General features: G+C 38.0%; 1 protein-coding gene across 4 annotated transcripts in view; it reads right to left on the bottom strand.

Moving 5' to 3' along the window:
- KCNK2 (potassium two pore domain channel subfamily K member 2) overlaps positions 1–12,888 on the bottom strand; it is a 192,895-nt gene that overhangs the window by 29,780 nt on the left and 150,227 nt on the right. For all 4 annotated transcript variants that reach the window (XM_004578644.2, XM_058669185.1, XM_004578643.4 and 1 more), the window contains exon 6: positions 6,757–6,896. In XM_004578644.2, the coding sequence (XP_004578701.1) occupies positions 6,757–6,896 (140 nt within the window). The remainder of the gene's footprint in view (positions 1–6,756; positions 6,897–12,888) is intronic.

Genomic DNA, 12,888 nt, shown 5'->3' with positions numbered 1-12,888 from the left:
TCCTTTCCTTCAACATTGCCTTTAGTTAATATGACCCATCACTATAAGCATCTTCTTGTCCAAATTTGAACCTCACTTTTTTTCTCAAAAATGCTCCCTGAGTCATTTGCTTTCACTACCTCATTTGCTACGCAGTCCTTTCCCATCCCCACAGCCACTCCTTAGATGAAAGAACACTAGTCCACGTTCCTTTTTTAGCTCTACTTTTACTTTACACATATTCTTTAGGTTCTATACTGATGAACATCATTGTTATTTATGTAGTAATGACCTGTTAATTACCCTCCTCATTTCTCGTTTTCTAAATTCAGGGCATGCACAACTAATTTTCTAGGCTCCAATTAATCACTGGGATCCCCAACAGGTAGACCAATCACAAAATGTTCAAAATGAAATAACTTCATTTGTTACACCTTCTTAAAGTACCTCACTTTCCTACATTCTGTAGTTCAACCCAAGTTGGCACCATGGATGTTATCTTTTCTCTTTACTACTCGTGGTTAATGGGTTACCAAATTCCATTCCTCCTACTTCCAATATATTTTTGGAATACATTCCTTTATCCTTTTCCCACTGACTCCATAGCCCACCTATCTCCCCATTCTATTTTGTCGGGATTTTTTGCAATAATCTCTCCCAACTGATTTGCAACACAGTGTTGCTTCTAATATAGCTTTCTTACTGCTGCGAAGATCATTCCTTCCTAAAGTCCTTCAATATCTTCCTGAGGTTTGCAGAATAAAGATGGACTTATTTTACAGGAGCAAATAAAATCATTCCTATCAAAGCCCATCAGGAATAATAGCGAAGTGCTCTACCGTGACCTTTTCAGGGCAGAGACTGAAACTGTCCTTTCCCTGTTCCCTTCTAATCAAAACAGAGTCTCCAAGTCTCAGCTCCTTCACAGGAAAGGTCACTGTCCCTCTACGTACAACTCAGAGGGGAACAAACTGCAGGAGAAAACTGTATCCCTCAGAAATTCTTGGGTATTCGGGGCAGGACCGTGTTCTGGCTGGTTAAGTCAACATCTGTGACGCCAGCCTTCTTTACAAGTGGTAACTTGGCTGCTCACTGCTGCACCTCAGATCCGGGTTCCTGTTGATGAGCCTTGGAGAGTAGGAGAAGACAACCTCAGTATCTGGGAAAGACCTGGATTGAGTCTGTAACTCAGCCTCTCAAAGGAATAAAACAATTATTTTTTAAAAAAGAAAAATATTCTCTGGTTAGTTCACAATATTGGGATCACAAATAAGTAAGTTCAGGGACATTGCATAGAGTTTTCAGAAAACTGGAACTCTCTTCAATCCCCACCAGGTCAAGTAAGAAGCCAACTTACAAAATAAAGCCAGTCTCTCCATCTGCATGATCATTTCCAGGGACTAAAGAAATGAGTTGGTAAAAAAGGGTTTCTTGGTTACCTATGTCATTTAACGTGATATAGTGCCACATGACCTAAGGCCACCAGCACACTACGGCCCAAGCTCTGGTGACGTTCATTTCACTGAGACGCAGGGACGTTCCAGGTGGACTCAATATAAGAAGTACATAGAAGTCATGGGGATGGCATTGCAGAGAAGGAGGTCAAGCCACTGCCTGAAATGCCAGCATCCCAAATTAGCCCTGGTTCATATTATGCACTCTGATGCAGCTCTCTCTGCTAACGTGCCTGGGAAAGCAGCGGATGATCCAAGTGCCTGGGCTCTTGCACCCACATGGGAGATCCAGAGGGAGCTCCAGGACGTTGGCTTTGCCCTGGCCCAGTCCCAGCAGTTGCTTCCATCTGGGAATGACCTACAAATGAAAGCTCTCTCTCCCTCTGCCTCTTCCTCTTTTTCCCTCTCTCTCTCTCTCAAGTGAATCTTCAAAAAATGAGGGAAAAAAAAAAAACCACAGGCCATTTCAAGCTCAAGATAAAAAAAGCAACAGATAAATGAGCTATACTTACCCAAGGATACACTAGTCTTTATTTGCTCCCTAAACGCTTGTAGGTTTTGCCTTTGAGTTGTGCAGTCACATTTTATTTTAACTGTATCTGTCCCCAGTAGCAGCATCACTGTATTAACCAGAATATCTAAGTAATCTTTTTTCTAAATGGAAAGTTTTTCTTAGAAGGGGTTACATGGTTTCACTGGAAAGATAATTAGTCCCACCAATATTTACTGTTAAACATGTGCCTATTCTCTAGTACAGCCTTAAAAAATAATGAAACAAACACTTTACATAAATGCATGCCTCCATGGAAAAATTATTGAGCTCATTATTGTTTTCCTTGAGGAATGCAGATCAACTATAATTATATGTGGCACTTCTAAAACAATACTGTGTTGTTCCAGCTAACCATTTCCCCTTCAAATATTTCAGATGGATGAACTATACCAATGTGTTTTATTATAGCATGTTGAAGGAAAACATTTTCCCCTACTTCTAAACAAAGTTATTCTTCTCTGGAAACAGAATTTATTTTTAATATCAAAAACAGAAACGAAAGGCCACATATGACTGGATCTGTATGTTTATACTTCACCAATATGGTGTGAGCAGAATTGCTTTTGAAAAAAATAGTTTAAAACTGAGACTTACTATTAACCAAACTTTTCATTCAGGGTCAGCAAGTTATTTGGAAGTTAAAACTATCTTTGAGGGCCCAGAGTGATACCCTAGTGGCTAAATCTTCACTTTACCTCTGCCAGGATCCCACATAGGTGCTAGTTGGTAACCCAGCTAACTCCACTTCCCATCCAGCTGCCTGTTTGTGGCCTGGGCAAGCAGTCAAGCACATCCCAAAGCCTTGGGTTCCTGTATCTGTGTGGGAGATCTGGAAGAAGTTCCTGGCTCCTAGCTTCAGCTTAGCTCAGCTCTGGCCATTGTGGCCAGTTGGGGAGTGAGCCAGCAGATGGAAGATCATTCTCTCAGTGTATCTACCTTTCTAGTAAATAAATACATGAATAAATAAATGCTTTTTAAAAATCCTTAGTAAAAAAGCTTATGTCATTATGTTTTTAAAAAATTACTTATTTTTATTGAAAGGCAGAAAAACAGAGAGAAGGAGAGATAGAGAGGAAGATTTTCCATCCACAACGGCCACAGCTAAGCCTATCTGAAGCCAGAAGCCAGGACCCTCCTCCAGGTCTCCAATATGGGTACAGGGTCCCAAAGCCTTAAGCTACCCTTAACTGCTTTCCCAGGCCACAAGCAAAGAGCTGGATGGGAAGCTGGGTGGCCGGGATTAGAACCATAGCACTTATAGGATACTGGTGCGTAGAAGGCAAGGACTTTTAGCCACTAGGCTATCACACCAGGTCCACTCATTAATTTTTTTAGTAAAGAATATTCCTAGTTGTCAAAATATTCAACCTTTTTCTTCACTCAACATAAAAACTAGAAATTGTTGTTTCTGAAAATTTATAAATTAATTTACTAAAAGGTTTATTTATTCTTAATTGAATGACTGAGTTACAGGGAGAGAAGGAGGTACAGAGAGATCTTCCATCTCCTGGCTCAAGTACCTCAATGAATGTGACAGTCAGGGTTGGGCCCATCTGAAGCCAGGAGATTCTTCTAGGTCTCCTACAATGGGTACAAGGACTCAAGCACTTGGGCTGTCCGCACTGCCTTTACAGGTACTCAGCAGGAAGCTGGGTTGGAACTGGAGCAGCCAGGACTTGAATCAGAGCCCATATGGGATGCCAATGCCCCAACTGAGGCCTAACCTGCAACAATAGCTATAGCACTGGCTACTGTGAGTTATTTTAAAGTTAAAATATCTAGAATAGTTTAGGCACAAAAATAAACACCTGCTGTGGTTCCCTGGCATTGGTTCATCCTCAGAAGGAAGGACCATAATCTATTTAGATGGTGTTCTTTTAATTGTATCCTTTGGTGAGTTATTTCAGAATCATCTGGCAATTGTTTGTTCTTTGCTACAGAAATTTTTGGAGTATTGTGTAAATGAAAACCCTGATCCTAATAATCTACATACAAATTATAAATTGCCTTTCCCTTTCTTTTTTTCACATTTGGCTGAATTTGTAGACTATTTTGCATTTCCCTAAATTGCATTGTAAATCAAAAAACACACATCTGCTGAAATTGAAAGTTTCGTTTTAACTGGCTCAATCGTGCAGAACAGCTGTGGCTTCAGAGTGCACAGAGACCAGGAGGGTGCCCTTCACTCACATTAACATTCGACAGACACAATCACCAAAAAGCACATGTTTACACAAAACAGTACGTGGAACCCCAAAGGAAAAAATGGTTCCTAATCTTCCATGTTTAATGAGCCTGAAAAGACCACGAAAATTTCAGAGTTTCAATTGAGAGTCATGAAAACCACTTAAAGGCAGGTAGATGCAGTTGTTTTTCACATTACATAAATCAGTCATGGAGACAAGCAGATTCCTTTGAAAGGAATGGCGCTAGAGAATGGATTGCACTCCCCTCAATGCATGTTAATGTGTTTGGGGATAGAGTTTTTAAGGTGCGTAGGTTCCACCAAACCCTAAGAGCAGGGCCTTAATCCCACAGGACCGGTGCTATGTCTAAGAAGTCTCATAAGAGGAGGAAGCACATCAGTTTTCTCTCATCTCTCTTTTCTCTCACTCTTCTCTCTTCTCTCCAACGCCCCTCCAGTACACACAGAGGAAAGGCTTTGTGGGGACATAGCAAAAAGGCACTATTTACAAGCCAAGGACAGGGGGCAAATCCAGCCTCCCAGTTTCCAGACTTAAACAGCCTGGGCAGACTACAACAGTACCTCACCACTCTGGAACAATGAGTATGAGAACGCCTTGCATCAATTATCCTATTACAAATAGCATTGGTTTGAATAATACAGGTTCTTAAACCTTAGTCAAATATTTGACATTAATCTGATAAGGGGATGCATTTTTTGAAATACTAAATATGCCTTACTGTCTTTCAAGCTTTTGAAAGGCATATATAATATGAATTCATAGTAATTATGTATAATTTAATATTAATGTATACAATACACACAAATATATTAAATATATAAACACATAGTATGTTTATATTATAGATGCATGTATTTGTGTCTGTTTGAAAGAGCAATACTATTCTAAACTTAATATATGAGATATGTTCTGTCCAAATTTATTTAAGAATATATGCTTTATGTGTTCATACTTTTAACTCCATTTCAAAGCCAGGTTATGGCTGGATATTGGAGCACTGGTATATTTAGATGTGCTATATAAAATATTTTTAGCTTTAGGGTTTTTTTTTTAATTTTTCTTGTTAGCATTTCAAGATCCTTACACAAAGTTAAAGTAACCAGGTTTCTTTTTTTTTTTCTCTCCAGCTCTCTTTTTTTCCCTTCTTATAGACCCTCTAATATTGACAATGATAGAGGTGAGTTCATCAAGGTCCTGTTCAAAGCAGAACTTTGATACTCTTAAAAAACACAATGGTAAATTTGTAACTGATACTAAAAAACTATACCATCATGATCATATGAAAGAAAATAGTGGGAGGGGAATAAGGGGTGTGGGTGGAGATGGGGAATCCTTCACGCACAAAACCTTACCATGGAAAATAAAAACAATAAAAAAGCAGAACTTTGACACAATTTCAGTTAGAATGTCAAGCATACTGTCTTGCTTGCTTGTTTAATTCAAAGATGTTTCTATTACTATTGTGTAACTGAAGTACAGATTGATGCATACAGATTGGACATCTGAAATCCTAATTGAAAAAAAATTGGTCTTCATGAAGGGTATGGTTGGAGAACTCACTGCTGGTAATTAACCACAGGCACCATGAGTCCTCACAGGATAGGATATGACTTAACAATTTACGAAAAAAATGGAGAAAGCAGGTGTAAACTAATTTTACCAGTACTGTTTTCTCTTCTATGCTACATATTTATTTTGGGGTATACATTTAAAGATTCTGTGTTTGTTGGGGAAAACAAAGACTCTGCTGCTGCTGTCCCCAGCCCCTGAGCAGGAGAAAATGAAATGAGGAAGCAGGAGGAGGATAATTGAAGCAGGTCGAGTGTGTACCACAGGTGCAGATGACAGAGACTGGCTGCTCTCAAATAATGAACAAAGACTCAGACCCAGAAGCCAAAATTGCAGAATTCATGACAAAATCTATACTGCATCACAATCAAACTGATGGCGCTTCTGAACATGAAAATATTAAATCAAACCCACATTTATAATCAACAAAATTTTAATAATAAATTTAAAACTTCCCAAAATTTTATGGCTCAAAATTGTTTGTGTTAATATGAATAGTTAACTAGTTAAAAGGACACTTTTTAAATCAGCTGAAACAGAGAAAATGCCGGTTTTGGTGTGCCTATGTGCAGTGTATATGCTGGCACATGTACACATTTACATAAATAAAAGATAAAGGAAAATAACTGGATAAAGAATTCAACATTATACAACTTCCACTATTTCATGCTCCTGATGCTTCAAATATTTTCCACCATATATTTCTTAGAGAATAAAATTCATCTTGTGCGCTTGAGGGAGAAAAGAAAAAAAAATAATTTTATCTTTTTTTCATGACAAATTACTCTTAGTTCCAAGGTAGCATCTGGTGCATAAAAATACTTAACAATATTCAACTGAATGAACTATAATATATGACACGTCCCCATTGCTTCAGGTAGAACATTCACAGTCAACAGAAATAATTGTTTAAAATGTAAACTGAACATGTAATTCAAACTAACTTTACAGAATAAGCTAAATGGAAATGTTTTTGTAAGCTTTAACTTCTCACCTCTTCCTTTGTCTTTTTAGATATAACCCGGAGCCAGTCTCCAATCATGCTCAGAACCGCAGCAAAGTAAGCGAGGCCTACGAGGATCCAAAACCACACGACAGGCTTATAGAAGTCTAGGTACTCGATATCTGATCCACCTGCAAGAGAAAGACAAAGCGAACAAACTTCATATTTGCAGAAGTCTAAAATCCAGATATTTGTTAAACTGGATTTAAGAGTTTAGACTTACAAAATGTAAGAAATCTAACATTCTTGCAAACATTCATTATTAACTTTCTCCTTTTCACTCAGTTATTCCTATCTTGTTTTGAACAAGTTATGTAAGTGCTTCTTAGAAAGATCATTCATTCTCCAGGTCATGATGATGTTTCCTTGTGCCATATTTTTCATTTATTTTAAGCTGATACAACTATTCTAGCACTTCATTATTCTATGTGTACTAAGTTTCATTTTCCACTTGTATTGTAATAACCGGAAGAACAGAGAAGAAAGATTTTAGCATCTAAAGCACACGGACTAGGGATGCTTTGGGTTCATGTTTTTATTTATTTATTTATTTATTTATGATTCTGAGCAGTCACAACACTGTGCTTCTGGCCTTTCTGCCATTGTACAAGCTAAAAAGACCTGCTGAGCAGCTGAAGGGTCCTCTTCAGAGCATGTTTGAAAAGTGAATAAAAATTTATTTTGTTCACAGAAATCTGACCCAGCAATTCAGTCGCACAGTTCATAAAACCACAGGTAGACATTAACTTCAAACACTAAATACGAGATACCACATGACTGTAAGCAAGTCAGACTTGGAGTAACACACCATGACATTGACAAAAACTGCATGGCAAGAACAACGAAGGAGAACATTTTTTGTTTAGTGAACCATTTAACCAGACCTAAGTTTAGCTTTCTTTGTAGATACATGATCCTTTAAATATATTACAAAATTACCTTTCAAATACTGAACTTTTCAGTCCTTCCTGGGAAGTATTTTAGCGCCAACCACATGTCACCATGAGGACCTGACACAACAGGGTGTGGTTCTTCAGGATGCCAGCACTGACTGAGGAAATGTGTGTGGAAACCCATCATGTGACAGGATGGGCTCACCAGCGAATTCCATGTTTTCAATGTTTCCATCTCAATGAAACCAAAATGGCATTTCCCTCCAAGTACTTTCTCTTTCAAAACCAGAAAATCTTTTCCAAATAGCCGTGACTCACTTAAGAAATAACTTCACCAAGATGTTGACTTTAGAAAAGCTAGTTCATCCTCAAGATGATTTTTTATGTCTTCTTTCTTATAAACAGGATGCCACAGTTGGAAGAGTAAATTAACTCAATCACCAAAAGGTCTATATTTGGGGAAAATATTCAATAGAAATATTTTTGTGGCGTCTACTTCCAATGGGGGGGCGAGATGGCTTGTCCTTCTTAATTGTCAGTCTTAAAATGAAATATCATTAGTCAGATGTCCTAGGAAAAACTAAAATTGGTAAAGGACACAGAAACAACACACAAATCCTACTTGTTTTCTCACATGTAAGCTTTATGAATCAACTTCTGCACTGATCCATTTACTTGGACCAAGAATTATATCAGAGTAACATCTGAACTGTTTGGGTTACTTGCTGAAGATTTTTTTAATTGTAGTTGTAAAAAGAAAAAAAAATGTTAACTTTTGCAAGCATGAAGTTCAAAGTAGCTACTTTAAGGAGACCCACACTCACATCTCTTGTACATTAAGAAACTAGTGTAGGAGTGGGGTTTTGGTCTAGCAATTAAGACATCAGTTGGGATGCTGAATCCATCAGAGTACCTCCATTCAAGTCCTGGCCATAGGCCCTGCATTCCGACTTTGAGCTAATACAGATCCTGGGAGCACAGCAACAGCTCAAATAATCAGGCTCCTGTCACCCACATGCGAGAACTGGTTCTCAAATAAATTCACCTCTTCTTAAAAAATTTTAAAGAAAGAGAATAAGCTGTTTTCTCGTGTGTGTGTGTGTCTGTCTGTCTGTGTGTTTGTTTTTTGCAGATTCCTGCAGGGTGCTACCATCTACTTTCCCTCCCAGACACCTCAGCTACCTGGCAGGAATATTCATTCCATACTTCTTACTATTCTTGTAACCACTTGTGCTTTCTGCCTTCTCTTTAAGCAAGAACTCTCAAATGATAATAAAAGCAGTAAAGATGGATGGAGGTACAGAGGTTCGGGAATACACAAACTTTTCCAGTAATTAAAAAAAAGGCCTAATATTCCCCTCTTGTGTGACAGGCAGCAGTCTCTTTGAGAGGGTGCCGCCCTGTTTTGTATGTTTTCTCTGATACTTGCTGATACTTGCAAGAGAAACTCATTCAATCTAATCCAATGCAGCACAAGCATATGCTGGGAACAGTCCTTCCACCCAGCACTAATGAAGCTCTGGTCCCATAAAGTCTCTGAGCAGTAAAGCTGTCCATGAGGTCATAGCAGTCCACTCCTGGCAGACTTTTCTGTCTGGCCCTCACAATCCTACATCCCAGTCTATATAGACATTCCAACTGATACGCAGAATATTTGAAACTTTACCGAGCACCAATGAGAGCCCTGGGGGTAAGTGTTGACAGGAGCTGTATCTTAATCCCCAGACTTCCACTGACTCGGGCAGGGACAGTACTGAGACCATTAGGTCATACAGATAAGCTACATGTCTCTAGCTGTCTTTCTCAGTAATAAAGCTCATGGCTTCATCGCCAGCACTGTCACATTCCCGAGTCTATTCAGCACCTAGAAGGACAGAAGGATTTGAATTGGTATCCCTTAAATCATGATGGTAACTATCTTTACTATAATGTCCATGGGAAAAAATTATATAGAGCAGATCAGGAAAGAGGGCAACTGAAGTGGAATTCAAGCCACATCTACATGGCTCTAAAACAAAGGCTCTTCTCATTGTGTGTGTCACCTAAAATGTCAACTACTCTCCTTGTCATTTATGTTAGTCTATTTTTGCTATTGTAATAGAAACCAAAACCAGAATAGCATAAATGAAAATAAATATAAATTTATTTTTCACAGTTCTAGAGGGATGAAATTCTAATTTCAAAGGTGCAAGTGTCTGGAAGACCCATCACCCCATGGCAGAAGGTAGAAGGGCAAGAGAGAATGTGAGCAAGATTAGGAGGTGAACTTGCACTGACACAGCACCAATACTGCCCATGCAGGTGGCACCCTTACAACCTAAGCATCTCTTAAGTGGTCCATTTCCTAGTGTTGTCACAAAGGCAATTAAACTTTGACACAGGTTTTGGAAAGAACACTCAAACTGCAGTATCCCCCAGCTTGTCCCCAGTGCATGGCAAACAGTCACCAAACCTAAGAGCAGTAAGTCACACAAGGCATGTTCTTCCCCTTCAAGGTTCTGAGCTGGAAACCGTGTAGGTTCAAGAACAAGTGCTATTTTATCAGGAATTTCCTCACCTTGTGCATCTCTCAGGCTGAAAGTTTCCAACCCTGGCTAATCTGTCCTAATGAACTTAAACGCCCCCTCCTCTTACACTGAATTTTCTTTCTCTGTGATTTTACTCTCTGAATCTAGCCATTCTGGACTAATGTTTTCCATGCATTTTATCTTTATAAACCTATATTATAGAATGCAGACTAGGATATATAATTTCATTCTCAACATAATGATGTTATTTTTTATACTCAACTCAAAGTATTATAGTTTGGATATAAATCTGATTTCAACTACTTTGTGTAACTTTATTAACAAAAGTTAGCCTGACTATTTTTTTTTAGGAAGGACGGGAGAAGTCTTACTTTTTGCATTAGTATGCTTTTATGTTATTTTATGTAGGTAATTTAAACACAGTCCTTCTCCTTGTTTCAAGAACTGAGAGGTTTTTTTCAGCGATGTTTTAAGTACTACTACCTTTTCTATAAATGGAAATAATACTTCTGTGTGTTAATAGCTCATATACTAAATTGAACTTCTCAGATACTATTGAGTAAATAACAAAAACCTCCAAAGGCTAAAAAATGTCATTAAATCTCCCTAACATTTTAACTATTGAGATTTCAGACTTCAATGTTCTGGAAAGTTTCATATTTCTTACTAAGTGTTCTAAATTTAGGAAGAATGCCATCAGTAGAAGAGTACTGTCATGATCATGAAAGATCAACCCATTGAGTCACTCAGTTATCCTCGGTAAAGATGGAAGTTTCATCCCTAGAAATTACCTTCACATCTCAATACAGAGCAATCTGCAGGCTTCTTCACTGAACGTAGTATTATTTACTGCCTGCCTCACAAAGCCACAGTTACCAGTGATTCAATGGTTTCCTCTTTGCTTTTTTCTCTTTATTTCTACAAGGCTTCAGTATACTCACTCTGAATCAGAACTTAGTTTCTTAATTTGTCCACAGTCCTAGGACTTCTGAACAATTTGTGTCAAATCCCATTAGTTAATCATGCACATGGCTACCAATTCTCATGTGTGCTGACAGTCACTGGCTATAGGGAGAGATGACCAGACCCTTTCCAGAATTTTCCAAGAGAATGACATTGAACAGCTAATAGGAAGAGAACACTGCCTACTTACTTGCATTGCTATTCCTGCGTTTCATACATTCTGTTCCAAAGGAACAAGAACTAGAGTAATTATTTTCATGAGAGGCTGGGTAGAGTTTCTAGCCAGGACAATTTGTCTCAACAACTAGATGAATGAATGAACAAATGAATGAGGAATATATTCCATTTTCATGAGCAACACAAAAGCCTCTTTTTAAAACCAAAGCTACTTTCTCAATCATGGTGATCATGCAAGTACAGGTGACTATTTTTGAGACATCACTTCTGATCAGGTACCTGTATTACCTGTTAAATTCTTGCAAGATTTTATCTGGTGGTCAGCTCAATAATAGCAATTTTAATAACAGGTCTCTCTCACATAATTGCAAAATTCTTAGGCAACATCAGACACTGGTTTCTAGAAGATCTCTACTAGAACAAGCTGTTTTAAATGGCAACAATGACTTACTATGGTATTTCAAGAGAAACTGATATGGTTTCATGACAAAGCTTCCTTCAATTAAGCCAGCTCTGAGTGCTCCACTGAATGAGTCACACTTTCATTTATAAAGGAAATCAAGAGTTTGGTCACGGAAAGCTGCATTTCCAGTAATGACCCTTAAAACATAACTCTAAGAAAATGAATTACTGGAGTAAAACATGCAAATGAGTTGTTTCCAAGTAAAAAATCTGGCAGTAAGTAATTATATAATTGTGAAAAATTAGAAAAAGTATAACAAAGGTTAAGTACCAAATGAAGAACAATTTTTCCTGGAAAAGACCCAAATTACATTACTTTTTTTTTTTGGTACAAAGTGAGTACTAAGCAAAATGCTAGATTAATCAGGCAAAACATTCAGTAACTGCACATAGGGTGATAAAATTTTCATTATTTAACCAACTATACTAAATTTCAGTGTTCAAAATTTGAGGATACTTATGCATGGCTAAATAAACATATGCTCTGATGGAATATGTTTTTATATCAGTTATGACAATTACTTTGAATTTCAGAATTTCTGCTTATTTTGAAAGTTGATAATATAGGAACATTTCTTTGTGAAAACCATAAATTTGCATTTAACTTTCACTCATTCAGCTGATCTCTATAAAATAGCTGGTTTTAGGAAAGTTAAGTATTTTTAAACATTTCCTGGGGCATCTTTGAAACAAGCCATGGAGTTATTTCTTAACATCATCCCTATACTGTGCCCTTATTAAAGGAGACACTAGCTTTGAAAAGCGACTTCAAGTTGTGTTCAGGTAGACAATACTTTGAAGCTTCTCCAGTTCTAAAGAATAGCTAACCAATGATTCCATGTATTCTTTACAGACACGGACCAAGAAAAAGAGCTGTAAATGCAAGTTTGAATAACTAAAAGACAATCTGCTATGAATTCCCAGGGAACTGACATTACTTCTGGGTTTTTAATGATGTAAGGCTGATGGCTCCAGCTCCCAGTCTCTGGGTAAGCATGATCTAACATGGGAGAGCTGGTGGAGTTCCCAGCCAAGCACCGGCTGTTGTGTGCACAGGAGAGAACCAAAGGAGTGTGCTTTCTCTCTCTCTCCCTTCTCCC

The sequence above is a fragment of the Ochotona princeps genome, chromosome 10, assembly GCF_030435755.1.
Source record: "Ochotona princeps isolate mOchPri1 chromosome 10, mOchPri1.hap1, whole genome shotgun sequence".
NCBI classification, from domain to species: domain Eukaryota; kingdom Metazoa; phylum Chordata; class Mammalia; order Lagomorpha; family Ochotonidae; genus Ochotona; species Ochotona princeps.
Note: the sequence above shows the minus strand (reverse complement) of the source record. Positions and strands in the feature narration are given on the sequence as shown.